Source organism: Mchenga conophoros, linkage group LG6, assembly GCF_057382185.1.
Source record: "Mchenga conophoros isolate Kocher_MC1m ecotype Shallow Benthic linkage group LG6, M_conophoros_male_GT1.1, whole genome shotgun sequence".
Taxonomy (NCBI): Eukaryota; Metazoa; Chordata; class Actinopteri; order Cichliformes; family Cichlidae; genus Mchenga; species Mchenga conophoros.
Window position 1 is genome coordinate 43,391,713 of NC_140531.1, and position 27,406 is coordinate 43,419,118.

Sequence of the window (27,406 nt, forward strand, 5' to 3'; positions counted from 1 at the left end):
TCTTGTTCCTCCGATAGGTGTACTTTTACATTTTCCCTTCCTTCCTGTCCAGGCTACAAGCCCTGTGACCCACAGGTCATCCAGGACCGGGTGGCCCACCTTGAGTTCTGCTACCAGGAGCTGACTCAGCTCGCCGCAGAGCGACGTGCCCGTCTGGAGGAGTCTCGCCGTCTCTGGAAGTTTTTCTGGGAGATGGCGGAGGAGGAAGGCTGGATCCGTGAGAAGGAGCAGATCCTGTCCTCTCTGGAGCACGGTAAGGACCTGACGGGGGCGCTGCGTCTCCTCAGCCAGCAGCGAGCCCTGGAAGACGAGATGAGCGGCCGTGCCGGCCACCTGCAGCACACCATTGCGGAGGGCCAGGCCATGGTGAAGGCGGGACACTTCGGTGCCACGAAGATCCAAGAGCGAATTTCCGACCTGCAGGCTCAGTGGGCAGCGCTGGAGCAGCTGGCAGCGGTGAGGAAGAAAAGGCTGGAGGAGGCTCTGGCCCTCCACCAGTTCCAGGCGGATGCTGATGACGTAGATGCCTGGATGCTGGACGCCCTGCGCATCGTCTCCAGCGGGGAGACCGGCCACGATGAGTTCTCCACCCAGGCGCTGGCCAGGAAGCACAAAGATGCAGCGGCAGAGGTGGCAAGCTACAGACCGGTCATCGACTCACTCCACGAGCAGGTCGCCTGTCTGCCAAAAGAGGAGGCGGAGTCAGAGGAGGTCCGCGGTCGGCTGACCTGTATCGAGGAGCGCTACAAGGAGGTCACCGACCTCACCAAGCTGAGGAAGCAGGCGCTTCAGGACGCTTTGTCCCGCTACAAAATGTTCAGCGAGGCCGATGCCTGCGAAGTTTGGATCGATGAGAAGGAGCAGTGGCTGAACAGCATGGAGATCCCGGAAAAACTGGAGGACCTGGAGGTCATACAGCACAGGTGGGATTTGTTTTTGACGCTGTAATTTTTATTGATAGTGTTGTCGCAGTTTAAACACAAACATGTTACATTACAGGCGAAATAACCATGCAAGCACACAGTCAAACAAACAGAACTAAAGCGAACAAAAGGTGTGGGTGCCCATTCTAATCAACTGCCACATGCACACCTGCCTTTACTCCGCATACACACTCCAGCTTATATACTTTTATACAGGCATGCATCAATAGATATACAGAGTTATAGACCTTAAATGTTTTGTTCTTCATTAATTTTCCCTGGTGCTGTATAATGTCCACTTCTCCCACAACGAAAATATCTTCCTTTAATCTGAGAAGTAATTTCTTCCATTGCATAGATTCCTCCAACAACATTTAAGCAGTGTTTTGAAGAAGGCGGATCCAGTTTGTACCAGTTTCTTGTTGTAGCTTTCTTTGCAGCTATCAAGTCGTCGTACATAACATACTCTCTAATATTCCCAAGATATACAGTTTTAAAATCGTGTGGTAATTGATAGCCCAACATATTGCCTATTACAAGAATCACGTTCTTCCAAAAATGATGCAGTTTCAGGTCCCAAACACGTGCGTATGACGAGCTTCCATGTTACCACATCTGCTCCAAACTTGAGTCTGCTTACTTTTGATTTTTGGTGTAAGAAAGAATCGAGTAAGATGTTTCCATCCAAATTCTCTCCAGCATCTTGAGTTAGTCGTGTTCTGGGTTTCACACATATCTAACCAGCACAGTTAGGATTAGTTACACAGCACTGCCTCAGAGCAAACCGAAGGCTCTGCCTCCCATTCTACTTTTAAATACTCTAGGAACAACAAGTAGGCCTGCAGAGCGAGAGCGAAGTGCTCTAATAGGGTGATATGGTACTACAAGGTCATTAAGATAAGATGGGGCCTGATTATTTAAGACCTTGTATGTGAGGAGCAGGATTTTGAATCCTGGATTTAACAGGAAGCCAAAACAGGAGAAATCTGCTCTCTCTTTCTAGTCCCTGTCAGGACTCTTGCTGCAGTATTTTGGATCAGCTGAAGGCTTTTCAGGGAGTTTTTAGGACTTCCTGATAATAATGAATTACAGTCGTCCAGCCTGGAAGTAATAAATGCATGAACTAGTTTTTCAGTGTCACTCTGAGACAGGATATTTCTAATTTTAGAGATGTTGCACAAATGGAAGAACGCAGTCTTACATATTTGTTTAATATGTGCATTGAAGGACTGAAGTGGTCCTAGCACTGAACCCTGTGGAACTCCATAACTAACCTCAGTGTGTGAAGAGGACTCTCCATGATTAGATAGATATGATACAAATGTACTGTGATACACTGCAACACGTGCACTGAAGCATGATGTGTTCTGGCAGGTTTGAGAGTCTTGAGCCGGAGATGAACAGCCAGGCGTCTCGTGTCGCTGTGGTGAACCAGATTGCCAGGCAGCTGATGCACAGCGGTCACCCGAGTGAGAAGGACATTAAGACCCAGCAGGACAAACTCAATAACAGGTATGACCCGACCATCAGGTACAGAGATTCCTACCAAAGAATAACAAAATCAAAAACATTGACCTGTGAGAGTCAGGTGTGGAAGCTGCCGTGATAACCCTCTGCTCTGCCTCCAGGTGGAGCCTGTTCCGTGAGCTTGTGGACCGTAAGAAGGAGTCCCTGAACTCAGCTCTGGGCGTGCAGAACTACCACCTCGACTGCAACGAGACCAAGTCCTGGATCAAAGAGAAGACCAAAGTCATCGAGTCTACCCAGGAGCTGGGCAATGACCTCACAGGGGTCATGGCCCTGCAGCGCAAACTGACCGGCATGGAGCGTGACCTGGCCGCCATCGAGGACAAGCTCAGTGAAATGCACGGCGAAGCCCGGAGGCTGGCAGAAGAGCACCCCGATCAGGCCAACGCCATTACGGGCCGTCTGGCCGAGATCACAGCCGTATGGGAGGAAATGAAGAACACGCTAAAGAACCGAGAGGAGTCTCTGGGTGAAGCCAGGAAACTGCAGCAGTTCTTACGTGAGCTGGACGACTTCCAGTCGTGGTTATCTCGCACTCAGACCGCCATCGCCTCAGAGGACATGCCCAACACGCTTGCCGAAGCAGAGAAGCTGATGGCCCAACATGAAGGCATCAAGAATGAGATCCAGAACTACGAGGAGGACTATCAGAAGATGCGGGACATGGGCGAGATGGTGACACAGGGCCAGACAGACGCTCAGTACATGTTCCTGCGACAACGGTTGCAGGCGCTCGACACCGGCTGGAACGAACTGCACAAGATGTGGGAGAATCGGCAGAACCTGCTGTCGCAGTCCCACGCCTACCAGCTGTTCCTTCGGGATACCAAGCAGGCGGAGGCTTTCCTCAACAGCCAGGTAAATGCCCGATTAACACCTCCTCCCCTTTCTGCTCCTGCCTGTGCTTTAAAAACTCGCCATTTCTCTGTGTCTGCCCCGCAGGAGTACGTCCTGGCTCACACAGAGATGCCCACGACCCTGGAGGGGGCCGAGGCTGCCATCAAGAAGCAAGAGGACTTCATGACCACGATGGACGCCAACGAGGACAAGATTAACGGCGTGGTTGAGGCCGGTAGGCGGTTGGCCAGCGACGGGAACATCAACGGCGATCGAATCCATGAGAAAGTTACCTCCATCGACGACAGGTGCGCCAAAGCTTCACAGCATGTTCGTTCGCTGCAGAAGAACCTTTCTTGCGTTCTCCTCAGCAGACGTAGTCGGTACATTCCCGTGGTTCCACAGGAAGGTGTAGGTGCCACCCTGACCTTCAGCCTTTCCAGTTGTGCAGGATCCGTCAGTGTGATGAAGGGAATCAATGTGTGTTCTTCCCATTTTTTCACTCCTCCAAGTGACTTCTTCAGTCTGGAGTCAGTCTTCGGTTTTCAAGTTTTCACTGAAGACGCCAGATGAACAAAATCCACTAGACTAATGAGAAAGCAGCTGTGGAACATAAAGAGCACGTCAAACCATAGCTGTCACCGTGACCCCGGCTCCGGCTGCTGTTTCTGAATCTCTAAATGTTGGGTTTGGTGAGTGTGTGAAGGTCGGTCTTATCTGGGTTTTTTGTTGTGTTTCAGGCACAAGAAGAACAGGGAGGCTGCGGTGGAGCTGCTGATGAGGTTGAAGGACAACCGAGACCTGCAGAAATTCCTGCAAGACTGCCAGGAGGTCAGTCTCTGATACGAAGCCGTGCTTTAGACGCCAAAGGCAAAACGCACTCTCTGAAGCAGGGGCGTCGTCGACAAGCGCAGCGCTGTGGTTCAGACGGCGTCCTGTGATATCATCGCCTGTGTAACACTGTGTTCTGTTCTGTTTGCAGCTGTCTCTGTGGATCAATGAGAAGATGCTCACGGCTCAGGACATGAGCTACGACGAGGCCAGAAACCTGCACAGCAAGTGGTTGAAGCACCAGGCCTTCATGGCCGAGCTGCAGTCCAACAAAGAGTGGCTGGACAAGATCGAGAAGGTACCGCCGTTCGCCTGAGCAGGGCAGCCAATCAGCAGTCACTCCGCTCACACAAAAGATAAACGAGAGCATGCATGACTCACGAGCTGCAACTTTATGCCCGTGTTTGCCTCAGGCAGGTGTTCTCTGAGCTCGCTGCGAGAGAAGCTACTAAAACACATGCTAACGCTGACCGACGGTGCAAAACTGAGCCTAAAATATACAAATTAAACATTTCATCATATAAATGAGACCCCCAGTGACCTTTAACCTGACCCAAGTGTGTCCTGACCTCAGGATGGCACGCTCCTGGTGTCGGAGAAGCCGGAAACGGAGGCGGTGGTGAAGGAGAAGCTGTCGGCACTCCACACCATGTGGGAGGAGCTCGAGTCCACCACGCAGACCAAAGCTCAGTGTCTGTTTGACGCCAACAAGGCCGAGCTGTTCACTCAGAGCTGCGCCGACCTCGACAAGTGGTTGGCCGGCCTCGAGGGCCAGATCCAGTCCGACGACTACGGCAAAGACCTGACGTCCGTCAACATCCTGCTGAAAAAGCAGCAGGTACGTCCTCCACTCACCTGAATGCAGAACAGACAGGTGGACAGCTCAATGTGAGGTTTGATTTTACTCATATATACAGCTATGACACCTGCAACACCACACCTGTAACACACCTGTGACACCTGTAACACCACAACAGTAACACACCTGTGAAACCACACCTGTAACACCACAACAGTAACACACCTGTGACACACCTGTAACATCACAACAGTAACACACCTGTGAAACCTGTAACACCACAACAGTAACACACCTGTGACACACCTGTAACACCACAACAGTAACACACCTGTGACACACCTGTACCACAACAGTAACACACCTGTAACATCACAACAGTAACACACCTGTGACACACCTGTAACATCACAACAGTAACACACCTGTGACACACCTGTAACATCACAACAGTAACACACCTGTGAAACCTGTAACACCACAACAGTAACACACCTGTGACACACCTGTAACATCACAACAGTAACACACCTGTGACACACCTGTAACACCACAACAGTAACACACCTGTAACATCACAACAGTAACACACCTGTGACACCTGTAACACCACAACCGTAACACACCTGTAACATCACAACAGTAACACACCTGTGAAACCACACCTGTAACACCACAACAGTAACACACCTGTGAAACCTGTAACACCACAACAGTAACACACCCGTGAAACCTGTAACACCACAACAGTAACACACCTGTGACACACCTGTAACATCACAGCAGTAACACACCCGTGACACCTGTAACACCACAACCGTAACACACCTGTAACATCACAACAGTGACACACCCGTGACACCTGTAACACCACCGTAACACACCTGTAACACCACAACAGTGACACACCTGTAACACCACAACAGTGACACACCTGTAACATCACAACAGTAACACACCTGTGACACCTGTAACATCACAACAGTAACACACCTGTGACACACCTGTAACACCACAACAGTAACACACCTGTGACACACCTGTAACACCACAACAGTAACACACCTGTGACACACCTGTAACACCACAACAGTAACACACCTGTGACACACCTGTAACACCACAACAGTAACACACCTGTGACACCTGTAACACCACAACAGTAACACACCTGTGACACACCTGTAACACCACAACAGTAACACACCTGTGACACACCTGTAACACCACAACAGTAACACACCTGTGACACACCTGTAACACCACAACAGTAACACACCTGTGACACACCTGTAACACCACAACAGTAACACACCTGTGACACACCTGTAACACCACAACAGTAACACACCTGTGACACACCTGTAACACCACAACAGTAACACACCTGTAACATCACAACAGTAACACACCTGTGACACACCTGTAACATCACAACAGTAACACACCTGTGAAACCACACCTGTAACACCACAACAGTAACACAGCTGTAACATATCACAGATGTTGTGCAGCTGCAGTTGAACTGCAGTGGTGTGACAGCTGTGCCTCTATGCTTGCAGATGCTGGAGAACCAGGTGGAGGTGCGACAGAGAGAGGTGGTGGAGCTCCAGAGCCAGGTGAAGGCTCTGGGGCAGGAGGTGAAGGACACGGACGAGGTGGACGGGCGAAGGCAGGTGGTGGAAAATAAGTTTCAGGAGCTGCTGGAGCCGCTGCGACGTCGCAGGAACTTCCTGGTTGAGTCCAGAGAGGTTCACCAGTTCAACCGGGATGTCGAGGACGAGATCGTACGTAAAGTTCACACGCCATATTTTCAGGGGCGCCATCGCTCACGCTCACTGTGCTCTCACTCCTTTACAGCTGTGGGTTCAGGAGAGGATCCCTGTGGCCATGTCCACCGACCACGGCCACAACCTGCAGACGGTCCAGCTGCTCATCAAGAAGAACCAGGTAGGACTATGTTTGCCTCGCTCACAGCATGCTCTGTTTGCTGATGACGGTCTGACCTCTGTGGGCGTAAACATCCCCAGACGCTGCAGAAGGAGATCCTGGGCCATCAGCCCCGCATCGATGACATCCTGGAGCGCAGCCAGAGCCTCCTGAAGGAGGAGTCCTCCAACGGGGATGCGATCCGCCTGGCCGACCTGCAGCAGCTGTGGAAGCGGCTGATGGAGGAGGTGGAGCGTCGGCACGGCCGGCTGGAGGAAGCGCACAAAGCCCAGCAGTACTACTTTGACGCCGCCGAGGCCGAGGCCTGGATGAGCGAGCAGGAGCTCTACATGATGTCAGAGGAGAAGGCCAAGGTGAGTGGGCGGGGCTTACATCATACACAGCTTCCTGTGAAAGTCAACTAAATTAAACACTCACATTAGAAGGGTGAGAGCAAAATCATTACCGTTACAACTGTTTGCTCCAATCAGGACGAGCAGAGCGCCGTCACCATGCTAAAGAAGCATCAGATCATGGAGCAGGCGGTGGAGGACTACGCCGAGGCCGTCCACCAGCTGTCCAAGACCAGCAGAGGGCTGGTGGCCAACGGACACCCGGAGAGGTGAGCCGCTTTTAGTGACATCACACCTGCATTACATGACAGGAAGCAGTCAGACAACATCAGGAAGCCAGCTGCGACACTTCCTGTCTGTCGCTACATCAGTGTGAGTAGTTTAACTGTGTGTGTGTGTGTGTGTGTGTGTGTGTGTGTGTGTGTGTGTGTGTGTGTCAGCGAGCGGATCAGCATGCGTCAGTCTCAGGTGGATAAGCTCTATGCCGGCTTGAAGGACTTGTCGGAGGAGAGGCGGGGCAAACTAGATGAGAGGCTCCGCCTCTTCCAGCTGAATCGAGAGGTGGACGACCTCGAGCAGTGGATCGCCGAGCGCGAGGTGGTGGCCGGGTCACACGAGCTAGGACAGGACTACGAGCATGTCACCGTGCGTACCGATTGTACTTCCTCTGAGTGTACTCTGTCAAGTATTACATACTGACCTATGATCCCTGCCCGCTGCTCAGATGCTGCAGGAACGTTTCCGGGAGTTTGCCCGGGACACCGGGAACATTGGACAGGAGCGCGTGGACGCCGTGAACCGGCTGGCAGACGAGCTGATCAACGCCGGGCACAGCGATGCGGCCACGGTGGCAGAGTGGAAGGACGGGCTAAACGAGGCCTGGGCCGACCTGCTGGAGCTCATCGACACCAGGACGCAGATCCTCGCCGCCTCCTTCGAGCTCCACAAGTTCTACCACGACGCCAAGGAGATCCTGGCACGCATCCTGGACAAGCAGAAGAAGCTTCCGGAGGAAGTGGGCCGGGACCAGAACACGGTGGAGACGCTGCAGAGGATGCACACCACCTTTGAACATGACATCCAGGCCCTGGGAACACAGGTCAGTGTGGGGACACTGGTTTTATTGGGAGTCACTTGGGCACAGCTTTTTTTTGGGGGGGGGGGGTTGTATCTGAGGTGTGCAGACAGAGCCCGGCGCTCTCTGAGCGCCGGGCTCTCTGAGCACGTTATTTCCAGCCAGAAACCAGCCACAGCTTCCTGTTCAGCTGATCAGCCGTTTAAAGGTCACGTGACTTAAGAATTACCAGACATGTAAACTCCCACGCAGGTCACCTTTCCTTATTAGGCGATTTAAAGTCAGAGCACCTGACTGAAACATGCAGGTGTACGTGTTATGACCTTTGACCCTGTGTTGCAGGTGAGGCAGCTGCAGGAGGATGCGGGGCGCCTGCAGTCGGCGTATGCCGGAGACAAAGCAGACGACATCCAGCGCAGGGAAAGCGAGGTGCTGGAGGTGTGGCGGAGTCTGCTGGAGGCGTGTGACGGACGCCGGCTCCGCCTCCTCGATACCGGGGACAAGTTTCGGTTCTTCAGCATGGTCCGAGACCTGATGCTGTGGATGGATGACGTGATCCGGCTCATCGAGGCCCAGGAAAACCCCAGGTAGGTCCGTGTGCTGCACAATGGTGGATCCTCGCCTCACGGCGGCCTCGCTAACAAAGACGTTTGTGTGTCCAGAGACGTTTCGTCGGTGGAGCTGTTGATGAACAACCACCAGGGTATCAAGGCGGAGATCGACGCCCGCAACGACAGCTTCACGGCCTGCATTGAGCTCGGGAAGGCTTTGCTGGCCAGGAAGCACTACGCTTCAGAGGAGGTGAGCTGAGACACTGATGGCCGCTCAGGTGATTGTCAGCTGACGAGCTGAAACACAGACTGAGAGAAGAGAAGGAAAAAGGTGCTGAATCAAGAAAAGAAAGTTTAATGACCAACAAAAGAATTGTTAAAGTTAAAGTAATGATGAAATTTGGAAAATGAAAAGAATTCAAAAATAATAAACCCTGGTCTGTGTACAGCCATGGGCAGACGTTTCATCCACTGGTCACAGGGAGCAATGCCCGGTTGTTTTGGGTTTTAATGGTGCAGTGCTCTTATTTTGAAAGCCTCACCTTTACTAGGACAAACACACCTGGGTCACCAAAGTCAAACAGCCAAACAGGCACGACAGAGGCAAATAAAATCAGGGTTGAACTGCAGTCTGTAAAGTCTATAAATAAAGCTGAGACTGAAAGGAGCTGAAAATATTTTCCAGATTAAAGAGAGGCTGCTGCAGCTCACCGACAAGAGGAAGGAGATGATTGACAAGTGGGAGGACCGATGGGAGTGGCTGCGACTGAGTAAGGCTTACTTCCTGTTTACCGTCCACATGAAACATCCAATTAAAATGATGATCAAGAGGCTGAAAGGTCATAGGTCAGTGCTGACTCATCACTGCAGGGTACTACAGTGATGAGTCAGCACTGATGAAGACTCCCCAGGCTCTTGCCCTCCTTTAACGAACCCGACTGACCAATCAGGACACGCTTCAGTTACGCTCAGAGAACAGCTTAGAGTCTGCATCTGTGTGCACGATGTCTTCACCTGACAGCTGCAGGAACTGTTCTCACTGATCCTCAAAGAGCAAAACATCAACCAGCAGTTTGTGAGACAGACACAGCAGAACAAACAGCCACAAAGATACAAAAAGACCAGAAAGATACAAAAAGACCAGAAAGATACAAAAAGACCAGAAAGATACAAAAAGACCAGAAAGATACAAAAAGTCCAGGGGCCTGTTCTTCGTACCGCGCTAAGTAAGTTAGCTGGATTTGATTGTTGACGATTTCGCGTGATCTTGGATCGTTCGGTTCCCCGAAGCTCATCCGGGACTTGCTGTCATAGCAACAGAGCCGTAAGCGTAAACCTGCTCGGGAGCAGGTTTACTTTATGTAAACAGGATTAGATCGCGGCCACGCAGGTATGTCCGCTTCATTTATACGAAAGCAACAGCGATATTCCACCACTGTTTCACCATAAATAAATAACATCAATGTAACTAAAGATAATGCAGCACCTGATCCATTTATTGATTTCACACAGATACATACAGGTCATTCCCTAAAAAAGGGAAATGTACTATTAACATTCTATTACATGTGATTATTACAGATGTAATTCATATTTCAGAGTAGTAATAGTAAATTACTTCGTGTAATCAAGATGAGAGACCACGGCTATAAAAGCGAAGGTGGATTTGGGAAGCCTGTCGCAGCCATGTCCTGTCCGTATACGCGAGCCACCCATTGCGGAAGGTGCAAGATTGATAAGGAGAGTCCTCAGAATTCAGCGTATATTGCGGGACAGACAGGATCCTTTAGCTCAGCGCGACAGTGTGCTCATAGAGAGATATCGATATTCCCGTGAGGGTATTATTTACTTAACCAACTTGTTGACGAGGGGGTGCAGGACCACCACCTGTCTTTGTTTGCTCTGCCCTTTTCTTGGTTGCTGTTATAAACAAACAGATTATTTCAGGGTCTCTTTCCAAGAGACTAAAAGCAATATAAGTGATAAATATTACCATTCTGTAGAATATTCTTATATTTCACTTTTACTTGTTCCCATGTTCTAGTGGGTCCTGTTGTGGCTCTAATGTGAAAGAGGATATAATATAACATATTATAATATAATATAATGTAATATAATATTGGATAATATAGTGTGATATGATAAATCTACCCTACCGCCTACTGGTGTTGGCCAGAGGGGCCGATGGCGCGATATGGCAGCCTGGCTTCTGTCAGTCTGTCCCAGGGCAGCTGTGGCTACAACCGTAGCTGCCTCCACCAGTGTGTGAATGTGAGAGTGAATGAATAGTGGCATTGTAAAGCACTTTGGGTGCCTTGAAAAGCGCTATATCAACCCAATCCATTATTATTATTATTATTATTATTGTTATTATTAAATTACTTACGAGTTTAATTTGTCAGCAACTTTCTGCCAGCCCTCTCTCCTTGCTTTTGCAGCCTTTGCAGTGTTCCCTTGTGTTTTAATTAAACTCTGAAACTCCTGAAATCCCTCACTCAAGAGTTCTTGCTCTGCTGCCGGAAAATACCGAGCGCGCTCCTTCGACATTTTCGCCGACCAATCAGAGGGTTGCCGATCAATGTTTCTACTATCGATGCGTAGCCCCTTTTACGGCACCCAGTGATCTCACATTACTTCATCCAGCTGTACTAATCGTCAACAACAGGTGTGTTCGGGGAACCGGATTAGCGAGCTCACGGTTAGCGCGATGATTTGGTCTTGGATGTAGTAAGCGAGGTACGAAGAACGGGCCCCAGAAAGATACAAAAAGACCAGAAAGATACAAAAACGGCAACAAAGATACAAAAAGACCAGAAAGATACAAAAACGCCACAAAGACACAAAAACGCCACAAAGACACAAAAACGCCACAAAGACAGAAAACGACCACGCTTAAAGGCTTTGCTGTGGAGCCTCGTGATAGGTCACACTCCTGTAGAAACACCTGCACACCTCTCACCTTGCCATCCTCTGTATGACACGTTGAGCCTGCAGTCGCGTTGATAAGTTCAGTCATAAAATCTTCCTCTCTCTTCCTCAGTCCTGGAGGTCCACCAGTTCTCTCGGGACGCTGGCGTGGCCGAGGCCTGGCTGCTGGGTCAGGAGCCCTACCTGTCCAGCAGGGAGCTGGGCCAGAGTGTGGACGAGGTCGAGAAGCTCATCAAACGCCACGAAGCCTTCGAGAAGTCCGCCGCCACCTGGGAGGAGCGCTTCTCCGCCCTGGAGAGACTGACTACGGTGAGGGTGGGGTAGCCGGATAGGGTGATGAGGAGGAATGTGATGATGATGATGATGATGATGATGTTTACACGTGTCTTCCAGCTGGAACTGCTGGATGTGAGGAGGCAGCAGGAGGAGGAGGAGAGGAGGAGGAAGCCACCATCTCCAGAGCCTGTGGAAGTTCAGCAGGAGGAGGCGCAGCAGAGGTGAAAGCGCCGCAAATGTGTCATAACGCTCACCACGTAAGTAAAAGCGTGACAATAACGAGTGTGTGTGTGTTTCTGCAGCGCCGTCACTCAGAACGGACCGCCCTCGGACCAGGATTCTCCCAGGGTCAGTAAACTTTAACCTTTATGCCTCCGGCGGTGGCGCACGCCACACGCTTCACCTTTGTTTTCTTCTTAAAGTGTATTTACAGCTAATATTTCTTCTTCTGTGGTGTTAAACTGAATCTGCTGCTGCTTAACCCCACCTGTGCAGGACGGCGTGGAGGACGGAGAGCTGGTGAACGGTGTTGGTGAACGGAGCTCCAAAGAGCCGAGCCCCGCCCCCTCGCCCACCTCTGGCAGGAAGGTTAAAAGTCAGTCGACCACACTGCCCACCAAGAACCGGGACTCCAGCTCGCCCCAGGAGGGACTGCTGCACCGCAAACACGAGTGGGAGGGCCACAACAAGAAGGCTTCCAACAGGTGAGCTCCACGCCCCACAGGAAGTGCCTCGCACGCAGCTACGTCACCTGACCCGTCACCTGACCCCACTGCTGTGTGATTCGCAGGTCGTGGCACAACGTGTACTGCATCATCAACAACAAAGAAATGGGTTTCTACAAGGACGGCAAGGCGGCGAGCCAGGGCGTGCCGTACCACAACGAGCTCCCCATCAGCCTGAAGGACGCCACGTGTGACGTCGCCTCGGACTACAAGAAGAAGAAACACGTCTTCAAACTCAGGTACCGAGCGCAGCAGGAAGTCAGGTGTAGTCTGGACACAAGTTGAACACGTCTCACATTAAACGCCGCCGCTGGTCGCAGCGTCTCCGTGAAGCTGGAAAGTTCCAGTTTGTTTGAACAAATATTCTTAGAATATAATAAAGTAGTCAACATCACAGTGATGATGTCACAGAACCTCTGATGTGATGTGTCAGGTGTGCTGGGCGCACTTCCTGGTTCTGTTAAAGCTGCACGAGAAAAAACTACAGCTTTGATTTGAGGTCACCTGTCCACAAAGGCCTCACCTGTCGTGGCCGAGCCAATCAAACTCCAGATCTCATTTTTGATGTAACGATCAGCTGATTTTACTGTTTCACAGTGTTAGGTTTATATTGATGGATTGTCATTTATGCTTAGAAATATATAATCAATTGTATAATGATAGAGGTCTGATCCTCAGTAGTCTGCAAAGACTCTGTGAGCCTTCCAGAGTGTTCTGGCACACGCACATCCTAAGGTCATGAGCGAGGTCGTACCTTCTCTTTCTGATTGATGGTATAGGAGGACACCTACTCTGTATCTGTTTAAGTATAAGAGCCCTTTGTTTAGGGGACCGCTGGACTCCTGGCACCGGCTTTTTAAGGAGGCGTTCACAGGGCCACATCTTGACCCACACATACATACACACACCCACATTCACACACACTCATACCTACACGTATGCATAGACTCTTTGTTCACATGCATGCCTGTGTAAGATGTCATATGTTAATGGGCCTATGCATATTCATGTAACCACAATAAAGAGCAGTGCTACGGGGGAGCTGACTGAGAGCGACTGGGGGGTTCGAGCAGCAGGAACAGCGCTCGTCTCGTCCTCCCCCTCGTGCACGAGCTCACACAGAGCTCTGCCTGCTGTCCAACGCTGTTGCCATTGTAGCAGAATTGTCTCTGATTGTTCCAGCAGTAGGTCTGTGCTAGACAAGCCTCTCACACAGCGTCAGAGCTAGACGCAGCGTACGCAACAAAAACACATGTAGACGTTGACGCACGCACACGCACAGACGCACGCACACGCACAGACACACGCACACACATGCACGCACAGACGCACACACATGCACACACATGCACACACACACAGACGCACACACACACAGACAGACAGACACACGCACACACACACGCACAGACACACACAGACAGACAGACACACGCACACAGACACACACGCACACACACAGACACACACGCACACAGACATTGTGAGTGTTACAACAACCACCTGACATGTTTTATTGTTTGACAGCATCCCGTTACCATGGTTACTCACCAACACATTTCTCAGCCGCAACATTAGGACGCAGCTCCGCCTCCTTTGCCTCATTTTTTTGTTAGCCCAATCACAGCTGCAGCCTGCAGGAACTGATGCTGTGATTGGTTGTCAGGGTGATGGTCGTTCAGACTTCGCCCGGTGACCGTCATTGGTCCAAAGAACGCTGATCACCTGAGCGCTTAAACACACCTGGATGTGTATCTCAGCACAGCCGGCACTTTAACCTTTGACCTTTGACCTGAGGCTTGGTTTGGTGCGTTTGTACGGTTCCTCCACTCACGCCTGTCTTCCTCTCGCTCTTTCAGAATCACCGATGGAAACGAATACCTGTTCCAAGCCAAAGACGAGGTGAGTTTGATTTTTGCTCAGATTTGTGGAAGCGCTCGCCTGTGTGGCGTTCCTGCTTAACTGCTTACGTGCCTCCGCAGGAGGAGATGAGTACCTGGATCCAGGCCATCCTGAACGCCGGCGCCGCAGACCGCTCTGACATCCAGGGCAGCAGCCCTGGCACGCCTGCCTCCGGGCGTGCTCACACGCTGCCGGCCACCGTCACGCTCACCACCGAGTCGAGCCCCGGAAAGCGCGAGAAGGACAAAGACAAAGACAAGGAGAAGCGCTTCAGCCTGTTCAGCAAGAAGAAGCAGTAGAGCGCGGCAGCGAGACGCTTTGGCGAAACCGCCCAGGTGCTCTGACGCACCCATCGCCACATTTACAGGCGCCTCATTTCTCATGGGCCGCCATCAGCCGGGGAGAACTGGAGGCCGCCTCAGAGCGCCGCCAGCTTCCTGAAGATCGACTTGGAGCGGGTGAAACCGCCGCCTCTCTGAGGCTGGCGAGCCTCAGTCCTCCCCGCTGAATGGTTCACCTTTAAAATCGGCCAATCCCAGAGACTGAGGCGGTGGAGACGAGGAGCAAAGGAGCGTTTCGCCAAAGCCCGCCGTCGCCTCGTTTTTGTGCGTTCTGCATTTTTGTTCGCGTGTCGGTCATTTGGCGGCGAGTCGGAGTGCCTGATGTAACGCCGCGTCATCGTTGGCGAATGAGGCCGCTGTCGCCGTGTGCATTACCGGCCGTGACATCATCACTCCATCTCGCTCTTTCTTTGATGACATCATCAGGGACCACACGCTAATGTTCTGTTATTGTTTGTTTTTTATTCTCTGAAATTTGTTATTTTTCTATTTTTTGTCGTTTCCTCGTCACAGACGCCGTTTCCTGCCGCGGAGAAATTGGACCAACAGTGCATTTCATTCCAATAATTTCTGTTTTCGTTTCTCTGCAGCCATGTTGTTTTTGTCAGACAGCCCAATCGCCTTCAAGGAGGTGGTGATTTAGAAACATCCACCTGCATGCTTCATCAGGCTCCGACCTGAGCGCGAAACTGCGACTTCCTCCTTTTGTATCTCTGGTCAGGTGGTGTCGGCGAGGGCGGAGGGAGCTCGCCGTCCCGCCGACGGGAGCGAGGTCTAGACTGGTGAAGGTTGCTTGCTCGTCATCGGCTCTTCGCACCACGCTGATTTCTGCTCTTTGATACCCGTGCTGCCCCGTCACTGTAGATCTATCGTAGCGAACATGTATGGAAGCCCCGCCGTCGTCCTGCACAATCAGAGCTGCACCAATAGGAATGAAGACGCTCGCCGATATTTAGCCGACCTTCGATCATTACAGCTTCTCATGTATGAACCTGCACCTGTAGACTTACAGCTCTCTGTCACATATGTGTGATGTCATTAAAGCTTTTAACCTTTACTCAGTAGCTTCCTGTTGTCTTTGCACGTGCTCAGTTAGAAACCCGCACAAACCCGAGGCCCCCCTTCCCCATCTGTGTCTGCATGTGTCTGCCTCTGTGGTGTGTGTGTGTGGGGGGGGGGGAGGCTGGTCCCTGGTTTAATGCTGGGGGCGGTCCCTTTTTAAATCTTCAGGTCCACTGAAGTTTTCATTGGTTGTGGCCTGCAGGTGTTAGAGCAAACAGGTGAGTTACAGATATAGTTCCTGCCCAGTGATGACGCTCATTAGAGGGTTCAGGTAAATCTCGCCTAACGTGGCATGGATGCAGTGAGCTGCTCGTTAAAAACACTACAACCCCCAGCATGCACTGCGGCTGTACGCTGAATCAGACCGTACCTGCTCAGAGGCGGGAAGCTCGCGGAGGTGTCCGCGAGGGAAACCGGAAGCTGTGACCTTCAAAAGAAAACGGAGGATTGTGGAAAAAAAAATCGGATTAAGCGTGCAGAGAGCTCAGAGGTGTTTGTTCATCACGGAGAAAAACGGGGAAGAGCAGGTCACTACTCACTGCGCCTGCGTGCAGAAAACTGCGGACCTTAATCCTCAGCACACCTGTGAGTGCTGGTTCACACTGACTTTAGAGTACAGCTGTGTTTTCCTACAAACATTTAGATGTCTGTGCAGGTAAAGGTTTTTTCAGAAATAAAAGACTAAAAAATAAAAGTCTTTATGTTGTGAATAAACATGTCAAATTCATAACTGGATGAAACTGAGATTTTTTTTAAAAGGTGCTGATGTGTGCACGCCTCCCTGTCGAGGGCTGCAGAATCTGAACCAGACTCCTGCATGAGCTGCAGTCACGTGATTGGACTCGCACCTGCAGATGCACATCGGCTGCATGCGCACGCTGCTGACCAAGTTTCAGGTGGTGACCTCCAGGTGACCTCAGACCAGACAAGGTTGTCCATAGTCTGGGAGCTGCTGGTTGGAGGACTGGTTGCTGTTGGGTCATTGCGTGTATTGAACCACATGAAGGCCGTCAGGAGAAACTAGCTTCCTTTTATTTTTGCTGAGCTGGAAAAACGCTTTCAGATTAGTCTGACTTCCTCTCAGCATCTGATGACGTCTGACTGTAAACGTCACAAAGACACATTACATATTTAAGCTATACTAAAGGTGAAGTGAATGAGGGCGTAAATAAATGAAAGGCTTTTAAAAGAGATGTAAGCCTCATCGTGAGATAAGAAGCTGAAGCATATGTGTGACGTCATGACCTCTCAGGCGTTATTTTTGTGTCTCTTAGTCACAAACGGAGAGAAGAGCTCGTGTTTGCGCCAATCCTGCGATGAATGAACGATAAATGCGATGCTATGTATCTGGTGCTTTTATTTTGAAGGTGACCGCGGGAAGCACGGGGTTTCACGGTTTCCGGCTTGATGCTTTCGGCGGTCCCGTTAGCGCTCCGTTCTCGGGTCGCGGTTTTTCACGGTTTTAGGGCTGCTGGTGACCGGTGCCCGAGCAGGAGCGCCGGTGCGGGCGGGTGTGGACGGTCGCGGGTAGATGTGCGCAGTAATCTGCGGATCGGCGCAGACGGCGGAGGATTTGCTGTGATTTAAATCTGCGCCTGACGGACGGAGGCCGGGAGGAGCCGCTAACGGTGACCCGGTCCGGTGTGTCTGCTGCGGGTCGGAATTAAAACGCCCACAAACAGCTCGAAGTTACATTTCCGGGAGTGTCTCTGAGGTCGGACATGGAAGCTGGAAACGTCAGGGTTTAGACCGCCGCCTTTTATTTAGTTAAAACACATAAACTCACTGTTAAATTTTCATCAGCTGAATTTGGTCTTTATGATTTTGAAATTCTGTGATTTTGTCTCAGGTCGTCTGAATTTAGCAAACATTGATTTTATCTCAGCAGCACTCAGTTTATTCACAGTCGTTCCGGTTTCCATCATCATAAAATCCACCTGAGCAAGTCTTCAGGTGAGCAGGTGTGTTCAGGTGTCGGTCAGAGGTTTCTGGCCCCGGCGCTGACTCCACTCGGGATTTTTACTGTGAAAAGCGCAGAAGAAGACCCTTACAACCTTCCTGCTGACACATTAGTGAGCGGTGCCAAAGCTGCCTCTGGAATCATGGGAAGTGTAGGCAAAGAGACTACAGGGATGGACGGCAGTTCCTGGCAACATTAGCGGCTCCAGCAGATACATTTCTCTGAGACGGTTTTTCTGTGGATGTTTGAGTTTGTGGGTTTGAGCAGACATGTCAGATAAAACAGCGCCGCGCTGCCAGCTGAGGCTGGAGTGGATCCACGGGTACCGGGGCCACCAGTGCCGAAACAACCTGTACTACACAGCTGGGAAAGATGTGGTGTACTTCGTGGCCGGGGTGGGCGTGGTCTTCAACACCAGAGAGCACACACAGAAGTTCTACCTGGGACACAACGATGACATTATCAGGTGAGGAGGAACCCTGTGACGGTGCTGGTGAACTCTGACGCCATGCAGGCGGGTTTTAGGATTTAAAGGTCGGTCCATCAGCCGCTGGATTCAACGTCCAGAGAATGTTCAGTTAGAACCTCGGATTCAGAAGACCGGTGTGGTTCTCACTCAGGTTGCAGAACAGCTCTTTACTTCTTGAGCAGTTTGTCCAGCTGATTTGACCGCATTCTACAGGGTGTCCTATAAGGGGCGCTTCAGGAGTGCGGGGTATCGGGCCTGTTGGGTTCACCTCACGATTCTGGTCTCATTTCTGTCAGAGATGACAGAATTTGTAAGCGGATACAGATGATGAAGGACTTTGGCTTCGATGGTTTCTGGACCTCGTTTCGGTTCTCCCTCACTTGACCTCCTGCTCACAGAGGTCCTGGTCATCGGCTGGAGGAGGAGTTTAGGTTTCCCAGAGTATGTTAACAGTGAGGGCAGGGTGGAGCAGGAGGTCGACAGATGAATTGAAAGTGAAGCGATCTGTTTACTGCTAGATCTACGTACTTCTGCTCACCTGTGACCACAAGCTCCCTCTGAAGGTGTCTAGGCGCAGGCTCAGAGATGCTGTGAGGGTTCGGTGTTTCAGGTAGAGCTCAGAGTAGAGAGGAGTCTGACCTGGACCCTCCTGGGGAGGTGTGTCACCTGGAGGCCCCGTGGCAGATCCCCGGCATCTCGGCTGGTTTGGGAACATCTTGGTGTACCTCTGGAGGAGCTGGAAAGGGTTTCTGAAGCTAGTCTGAGGATGGAAATTGGACGTAAATACTTAGAATGGCATTCTCTCGAACATCCAGCAGGGGGCGACTCCTCTGGCCCAATTTATATATAGAAAAGGAGCTGATATGTGAGCTCCGTGAACACCTGAGAGACGGTTTCTGGTCTCAGGTTTTAGGCGTGACTGACGCAAACTGAAACTTGTTTTGTGAATTTTGCTCATTCTTGGTGATATAACGGAGGATTATGTGGGTCTGCTCGTGGGCTGACAGATGTTTGATGGTCTGTGCAGTCGGGTTCAGGATTGAAATAAAGATTAGAGTTAATTTACAAAAGAGAATCTGCCACAGTCCACGGCAAAGCTGCAGGTAGTGCCATCGTGTGAGTGTGGAAACTTTAATATCTCCAGAGTCCAGGAGAAAACTGTTGTGTCAGCTGTTGTGTTTACGTGCCCTGCAGCACTTTGTCAGTGTTCACTGGATCTGGAGCGACACGTCAAACCCGTGTGCTTAAATTCGTCCTGACTTCCTCCTGCTCAGCATTTTGTTTCAGCTTTAACACAGTTCAGAACTTCCTTTGGAATCTGTCTGTTTTTAGGTTTCCTTCAGTGTTTGTGATGCTCTGCAGACAGGGGGCGCTCACGCCCAGTTCAGCTGTTTTAATGGGACTCTCTGATTGGAGGACCTTTAAAAACAGAAAGCCACTGCATGTCTGTAACCATCACAAAAACCAGCATTAAGTGCTTACTTCCACCAGCCCTGAGGCGTGTTGGTGAACACACGTGTGTGCTGCTGCGTGTCCGCCCCCCTTCACAGATGGCCGGGTGGCCGCTGAACGATTAAAAGCTTCATCAGCAGCTGCCAGGTCAGCCCTAGTGATGAGGTCACAGTGTGGAGACAGGAAGTCGAGCTCAGCCGTCGGTCGCTGTGATCGGTGTCAGAACTGCTGACTTCTTCTTCTTCCTTTCTCAGTCTGGCCATGCATCCTGATAAGATCCAGGTGGCGACAGGTCAGGTGGGGAAGGACCCGTACATCTGTATCTGGGACACGTACGCCATGCAGACGGTGTCCATCCTGCGGGACGTGCACACCCACGGAGTGGCCTGTCTCGCCTTCGATGCTGATGGACAGGTAACGATGTTACCGACACTCTAACCACCCGTCTCAGATTAAAGTTTTAACAATTTAAAAAATAAAATCTTTGATTTTGAATTGAAACTTTATCAGCAGCAGCAGTTTTACAGCAGCTTTGTATGAGTCGCGCTTCAGAATAATCCTCCTGTGTCTGACACCCGCTGCTTTAGCTCCTCCTGCTGTAAGATAACTTTCCTGTCATTGGCTGCACCTCATCAACAGACACAAGCAAGTGGGCGGGGCTTTTGGCGCCTCTCTGTGACATCACACTGACCCAGTGTTGAGAGATTACTGCGAACACTGAGCTCGTCAGTAGGAGCTCTACGTTTAGTGTGAATGCGCGCGGCCAGAGCAGGAGATGTGACAGGAAGTGAGGCGAAGGCGAGTGGGTCACCTTTACGTTTCATCGTAAAGGTATCGTCCAATCACGTTCCCTCTTTGTTTCTGTTGCCATAGCGACTGGCCTCAGTTGGCCTGGATGCCAAGAACACGGTGTGCGTCTGGGACTGGAGAAGAGGACGTGTCCTCGCCACGGCCACCGGACACTCGGACAGAGTACGTGCCGGCGCACACGCGTTTACCTGCAGGCGTACCTGAGGAGTAACGCCGCTCTCGCTTTTCCCACAGATCTTCGACGTGTGCTGGGATCCGTTCCAGGCCGGCCGGCTGGTCAGCTGCGGAGTCAAGCACATCAAGGTGGGGCAGCACCTGGGTGGTCACATGACGGAGGGGTTCACAGGCAGCTGCGGGTGCTGGGATCAGCCGCACATCATCCCGCCTGCAGCGGACGATGTGCGGCTGAAAAGTACAGGAGACGTTTAAACCCGGTGATGATTTCGACCTCACACCTCTGTCACGTACAGAGCTGTGCAAAACTCTTGAGCTGCTCCTCACTCTGTGCAGCATCAGGTAATGTTCAGATGTTGACTCACAGGTGGGTGAGAGAAGGAAGACAGGACAAAGACATGCTGTGGAAGAGAGACAGATTAATAACAGGTATGATTCAGTGCAGAGAGGTCTGTAACACATAGTGAGTGAAGAAGAAACACCCAGTGCATCATGGGAATAACAGCAGCCTGCACCTGTTGCAGCGTCACTAAGGGAGGATTCAGGGTCACAGCTTGTTTGAGTTGTAAAAACTGATTCTTATTTTCCTGCGACAGATAAAGAAGTGTGGGGGCTCAAGACTTTTGCACGGTCCTGTATGGGGTTGAAATGGTCCTTCTACTGCTCGCCGTCGATAACCTACTCAGCACGCCAGCATGGCTGGCACCACTTCCTGTGCTAATCTGCGCCCTCTCTGTTTCCTGTGTGCGTAGTTTTGGACTCTGTGTGGCAACGCTCTGACTCCGAAGCGAGGGATTTTTGGGAAAACGGGCGACCTGCAGACCATCCTGTGCGTCTCTGCGGCCAAAGACGAGCTCACGTACTCCGGCGCTCTGAACGGGGACGTTTACGTGTGGCGAGGACTCACGCTGATGAGGACCGTACAGGCTGCACACGGGGTACACACACACACACACACACACACACACACACACACACAGCTTTACCTGTAAAACAGGTGGAGCTCGAGAGCAGCATCCACCCTGATGGAAACGCTTTCTCCTCCAGGTAACGCGACGATCAAACATGGCCGACCTAACCCGAGCAGGTGATTAACCCACAGCTGCACCTGTGCTGGGAAGGGGCTGATGGGAAATGTGTTGTTCTTCTGCAGGCGGGGATCTTCAGCATGCACGCCTGTGAGGAAGGATTCGCCACCGGAGGGCGAGACGGCTGCATCAGACTGTGGGATGTGGACTTCAAACCCATCACAAAGATCGACCTGAGGGAGGCGGAGCAGGGCTACAAAGGTCTGATCTGGTCCCCTCTGTCACACCGGGGTCACTCAGGGGTCACACCGGGGTCCACCTGCTCAGGGTCGCCTCTGCTTTGGTTTTGTATTTGATCAACCACAGCGGCAAAAAAGTCGTCAGTGCTTCACAGAAAGTGAATCTACAGCAGGCTGAGTCTTACCTGCTGCTCACCTGGCTCTGGCAGAGACGCCGGATTCCCAAATCACATGTGATCACATTTATTATTAATAATAATAATAATAGTACATGTTATTTAAAAGCGCCTTTAAAACACCCAAGCACACAGGTACAGCAAATAAAACAGGCATAAAAACGTGAACTGTACACAATAATAAGCGTAGCAGATAAAAAGATCATGGATGATTTATATGGAGTAGGCGGTCTTAAATAGGTGGGGTGATGTCGAGGGGGAATTCCAGGGTCGAGACGAGAGGAAGGAACAGAAAGAGATGTATGCCTTACATGTATGGAGGAGTATTTAAAATGAATGGCAGATTTGACCGGGAGCAGTGAAGCTGCTTCAGGACAGGCGTGCTGTGATGTCCTCGTGACAACACGGGCAGCAGAGCTCTCGACACGTTGAAGCGTACTGATGGATTTTTGTGTTACAGTAGTCGATCTGAGACGCAGCAATGTGTTTGTTAAATGTGAGTTCTGTGATTGGTGGCCCCCGTCCCAGAGTTTCCTGTTTCCTGTCTCAGGTCTGTCGATCCGTAGCGTGTGCTGGAAGGCCGACCGCATCCTGGCCGGGACTCAGGACAGTGAAATCTTCGAGGTGATGGTCCGAGACCGGGACAAACCAGTTCTACTGATGCAGGGTCACAGCGAGGGCGAGCTGTGGGCGCTGGACGTGCACCCCAAACAGCCCGTCGCCGTCACCGGGAGTGACGACCGCTCCGTGAGGTCGGTCCAACTGCACCGCAGACCGCTCACGCCCTCCCGCTCACCTGGTGTCCTCCTAACCTGTTGCTCACCTGTGTCTCAGGCTCTGGAGCCTTCCTGACCACACTCTGCTGGCTCGCTGCAACATGGAGGAGTCCGTTCGAAGCGTTTCTTTCAACAATGACGGTTCTCAGCTCGCTCTGGGCATGAAGGATGGCTCGTTTACGGTGCTGCGTGTCAGGTGACCTCTCTTACCTGTCGATAAGATTATGTACAGGTGTGTTATCGCCTCAAATTAAACAGGAGCTTAAAGCCGATCTGTGACCAGCGAGCTCAGGGAAGCTGACGTCTGCGTTAACAAATGCTGACGTGGAAAACTGTTGGCGGCCTCGCGCTTCCTAAATCTCTGCGGTAACGGTCACAGGTAATGGACCCCACTGATCACCAGAGGTGGGACCAAGTCATTGTTTTGCAAGTCTCAAGTAAGTCTCAAGTCTTTATCCTCAAGTCTCAAGTAATGTCAGGCAAGTCCGAGTCAAGTCACAAGTCTGAAATTTTGAATTTCAAGTCCTTTCGAGTCTTTAAAAAAAAAAAAAGAAAAAATAATGTTGCAGTTATGCTAAATGTAAATATTAGACCATGTAATTTTAAAATCTGTGTTTTTCTCAACACATGACAAAATAGTGAACTTAGAAAATATACACAAATTGTGAAATTGCACCTCTTTAAAATGCAGCTCAATTAAACCTAGCTCCAAGAATAATTTTCACCGACAGTTCTGAGATAAGCTGCATGTTATTCTTGGATGCGGTTGTAGGACCAGCTTTAAAATCGCATGACAAAAATATCATACACATTAAAAAAAACTGCATCACCAACGTAGCCTGGAAAACATTTGCTAGTTAGATGAAGTCAGCTATCTCATCGTAGCATATTTATATGCATATTTATAATTATACGGTTCTTGGAGTGAGTGCATACACTCATGAAGTTTAGTAACTTCAGGTCACTGCAACAAGCCCAGGTACAGTTTACCGACGGATGGGTACAGGACCTTGAAATGCACCGTGTAGAACGAAAGACCATCGTATGAACAAAGGTAAGTTTACCAGTCTCACAAATCGTCGCCATAAATACACATTCGTTAACCGTTTATTAATATAACCTTTGAGCTCAACGGTAATTAATTAGTAGTGGAAATAATTTCTGGTAGCATCACAGAAATGTAGCAGTGACAATAATACTGTATGCTGTAATCGTACTGGACAATTAGTGATACAAAACAACTGTTTTATCCTGTGAATAAAAGTATATGTTTTTGTCAATGTACCATAATAACAGAAGCGAAACACAATATTGTGTCAGGACAATTCACTATTTATGCACAATAAATAAAGGAGCATAGCGCGACAATTTCTGTTCAGCGCCAGACTTGCTTGTAACCTATATCACCAATTATGTTAAGAAAATTACGTATTAACTACTAAAAAACACTGACCTTCGTGTAAATGCTTGGAGCAGACTAACCTGTGAGCTGGAGGGTTCTGGGACGTTATATTTGGTCTTTGAATGGCTGCAATCCAGGCCATCCGTCGCCTCTTTGTTACTTCGGAAACATGGTTCGAACAATTTCTCTTCAACGACGTAATCCGATAACAACTGATCTCTTTACCCGTCGGCTTCCCGTGGCTGTCATGCGACCGGCTATTGCAGTTAATGATACAACAGCTTCTTGACATTTTTGTGTTTCTTTTTATCGCTGTGGCGACCGTGGCTCAGGGGGTTGGGAAGCGTATCTGTAACCGGAAGGTCGCCGGTTCGATCCCCGGGCTCTCTGTTCTGGTCGTTGTGTCCTTGGGCAAGACACTTTACCCTACTTGCCTACTGGTGTTGGCCAGAGGGGCCGATGGCGTGATATGGCAGCCTCGCTTCTGTCAGTCTGTCCCAGGGCAGCTGTGGCTACAACTGTAGCTGCCTCCACCAGTGTGTGAATGTGAGAGTGAATGAATAGTGGCATTGTAAAGCGCTTTGGGTGCCTTGAAAAGCGCTATATCAACCCACTCCATTATTATTATTATTATTATTGTGTGACTGATTTCAATTGAAAGCCTGCGTGCGCTAGTACCGCTTGCCACGAGTTCCCAGAATCCTTTGCGGTTTACCCCTGAATGACGTCACATTTTCAATCTCTATATAATATGCATGTTAAATTTTATATTTGGGGTAAAATATCAAGTCTTTTCAAGTAAACCGGTTCAAGTCCAATTCAAGTCCCAAGTCATTGGTGTAAAAGTCCAAGTCAAGTCACAAGTCTTAGAACATTTTTTCAAGTCAAGTCTAAAGTCATAAAATTAATGACTCGAGTCTGACTCGAGTCCAAGTCATGTGACTCGAGTCCACACCTCTGCTGATCACGATCGGGTGCTCTTTGTGATAAAGACCACTTCCTGCTATGTGACAGCGGTCTTTAAGCAGGTTAAACATAATTGGCGTGTGTTGCTGTGGTTCTTAGAAATGGGCGGGGTTAAAAGGCTAAGATGGTGGTTTACCATCCGTGCTCCGGTTAGTGAGGCCTGCTAATGCGTGTGTTTGTGCAGGGACATGACAGAGGTTGTGCACATCAAGGACAGGAAGGAAGTGATCCACGAGCTGAAGTTTTCTCCGGATGGTTCTTTCCTGGCGGTCGGGTCCAATGACGGGATGGTGGACGTGTATGCCGTCGCACAGCGCTACAAGAAGGTAGGCGAGTGCAGCCGCTCCGCCTCCTTCATCACCCACCTGGACTGGTCGGTCGACAGCCGCTTCCTGCAGACCAATGACGGTGCCGGGGAGCGGCTCTTCTACAGGATGCCAGGTACACAGGAACACCTGAGACTTGGTTTTGTCCTCCCGGTTTCCACACAGCTGTGGTCTTCAGGGGACAAAAATGTCCCCACTTCATTTTAGCGTGTTTTAAATTAGTATAAATTGTCAATCAGTTCAGCGTTACAGTTTGACTGAAGACATTAACACAAAATTTACCCAACATTTGACATTTTAGGGCCACCAGACCTTGTTTACATAAAGTACACTTTGTTTTTGAGCGAAAATAAAACGTGACAATAAAATATTTCATCCATCCATCCATTCGCTTCCGCTTATCCTTTTTCAGGGTCGCGGGGGGCGCTGGAGCCTATCCCAGCTGTCATAGGGCGAGAGGCAGGGTACACCCTGGACAGGTCGCCAGTCTGTCGCAGGGCCAACACACAGGGACAGACAACCATTCACACTCACATTCACTCCTAGTGGCAATTTGGATTATCCAATTAACCTATCCCCACAAGCTGCATGTCTTTGGACGGTGGGAGGAAGCCGGAGTACCCGGAGAGAACCCACGCAAACACGGGGAGAACATGCAAACTCCACACAGAAAGACCCCGGCCTGATGTTGGAATTGAACTCAGGACCTTCTTGCTATGCGGCAACAGTGCTAACCACCGTGCCTAAAATATTTAAGGGTTTAGATAATTTGAACTATTTCAGTGGTTCCCAAACTTTTTTTGCTGGCCCCCCTTTGTTTTACAAGAAAAATCCATCAAACATTTAGTGAACAATTAAGCAAATACAAGTAACCTGCAATAAATCACAGGTAGTAAGAAAATAAACGACTAACTCTTTTATGCTGCGTCCGCACCTACACGGGTGCTTTTGAACACGCAGCTGTTTCGTCCACGTAAACGGCGTTTCGAATCACCGAAAACAGAGATTTTTTAAAACTTCTTTTTTGTGTTTCCGTGTGGACGAGGAATACAGAGTTGGTCACACAACATCAAAGGTATGCGCCTTTATTCACGTCACGCTGTGGCCACGTTATTGTTTACATGAGATGAACTGCAGAATGATAGAGACAAAATACTGTTAATCTGACTGTCTGCAGGTTTTACACGCAGTTACTGTCCCTCCATTACAAAGGCAGAGGCGTCACGGTGTGATTATTTTACTGTAGTTGTTTTTCCTGTGTAATAATGTTCAACATTGCATCAATACATGTTTCAAAAAATGCCTCTCTGTGCAAAATGTGTTCAAAAACATAAACAGCTGTGGGATCCTGTTAGTCTGTGATTTGAACCGGGGAACAAATCGTGGCAGGATCAGCCTGATGTTATTTGTATCCAGCTGTAACTTTACTGTATAAAGAGCAAACATCTCCAACATGTCAGGAGCAGTTAGTCATCATACGAAGTGTTTAAAAAATCAAGTGTTTATTAAAATCAAGAATGTGGATTCTCACTGAACCTGAAAAGAGAGTATTAGCCAAAGGACTCAATC

The 27,406-nt window shown here is 50.1% G+C and overlaps 2 protein-coding genes and 1 pseudogene across 9 annotated transcripts in view; 2 read left to right on the forward strand and 1 right to left on the reverse strand.

Moving 5' to 3' along the window:
* The window catches only part of LOC146573437 (spectrin beta chain, non-erythrocytic 1-like), a 30,647-nt gene extending 14,593 nt beyond the window's left edge, over positions 1-16,054 (forward strand). For all 6 annotated transcript variants that reach the window (XM_085278292.1, XM_085278290.1, XM_085278294.1 and 3 more), the window contains 23 exons: positions 53-923; positions 2,298-2,435; positions 2,552-3,308; positions 3,393-3,595; positions 4,028-4,118; positions 4,270-4,416; positions 4,693-4,956; positions 6,480-6,704; positions 6,778-6,867; positions 6,948-7,220; positions 7,338-7,468; positions 7,640-7,844; positions 7,924-8,298; positions 8,617-8,861; positions 8,937-9,075; positions 9,511-9,595; positions 11,866-12,062; positions 12,147-12,250; positions 12,332-12,377; positions 12,525-12,733; positions 12,820-12,993; positions 14,614-14,656; positions 14,737-16,054. In XM_085278292.1, coding sequence (XP_085134418.1) covers positions 53-923; positions 2,298-2,435; positions 2,552-3,308; positions 3,393-3,595; positions 4,028-4,118; positions 4,270-4,416; positions 4,693-4,956; positions 6,480-6,704; positions 6,778-6,867; positions 6,948-7,220; positions 7,338-7,468; positions 7,640-7,844; positions 7,924-8,298; positions 8,617-8,861; positions 8,937-9,075; positions 9,511-9,595; positions 11,866-12,062; positions 12,147-12,250; positions 12,332-12,377; positions 12,525-12,733; positions 12,820-12,993; positions 14,614-14,656; positions 14,737-14,955 — 5,231 coding nt within the window. In that variant the 3' untranslated portion in view covers positions 14,956-16,054. The remainder of the gene's footprint in view (positions 1-52; positions 924-2,297; positions 2,436-2,551; positions 3,309-3,392; positions 3,596-4,027; positions 4,119-4,269; positions 4,417-4,692; positions 4,957-6,479; positions 6,705-6,777; positions 6,868-6,947; positions 7,221-7,337; positions 7,469-7,639; positions 7,845-7,923; positions 8,299-8,616; positions 8,862-8,936; positions 9,076-9,510; positions 9,596-11,865; positions 12,063-12,146; positions 12,251-12,331; positions 12,378-12,524; positions 12,734-12,819; positions 12,994-14,613; positions 14,657-14,736) is intronic.
* LOC146573438 (uncharacterized) lies at positions 4,970-6,349 on the reverse strand (annotated as a pseudogene).
* A 1,370-nt stretch (positions 16,055-17,424) lies between the features above and the next one.
* LOC146573439 (echinoderm microtubule-associated protein-like 6) overlaps positions 17,425-27,406 on the forward strand; it is a 39,343-nt gene continuing 29,361 nt past the window's right edge. For 2 of the 3 annotated variants that reach the window (XM_085278304.1, XM_085278307.1), the window contains exons 1-9: positions 17,426-18,485; positions 20,195-20,354; positions 20,814-20,912; positions 20,985-21,053; positions 21,677-21,862; positions 22,078-22,213; positions 22,918-23,119; positions 23,202-23,339; positions 25,696-25,952. In XM_085278304.1, the coding sequence (XP_085134430.1) occupies positions 18,289-18,485; positions 20,195-20,354; positions 20,814-20,912; positions 20,985-21,053; positions 21,677-21,862; positions 22,078-22,213; positions 22,918-23,119; positions 23,202-23,339; positions 25,696-25,952 (1,444 nt within the window). In that variant the 5' untranslated portion in view covers positions 17,426-18,288. Of the gene's footprint in view, positions 18,486-20,194; positions 20,355-20,813; positions 20,913-20,984; positions 21,054-21,676; positions 21,863-22,077; positions 22,214-22,917; positions 23,120-23,201; positions 23,340-25,695; positions 25,953-27,406 lie in introns of all 3 variants that reach the window. The other variant, XM_085278305.1, reaches the window with a different exon arrangement.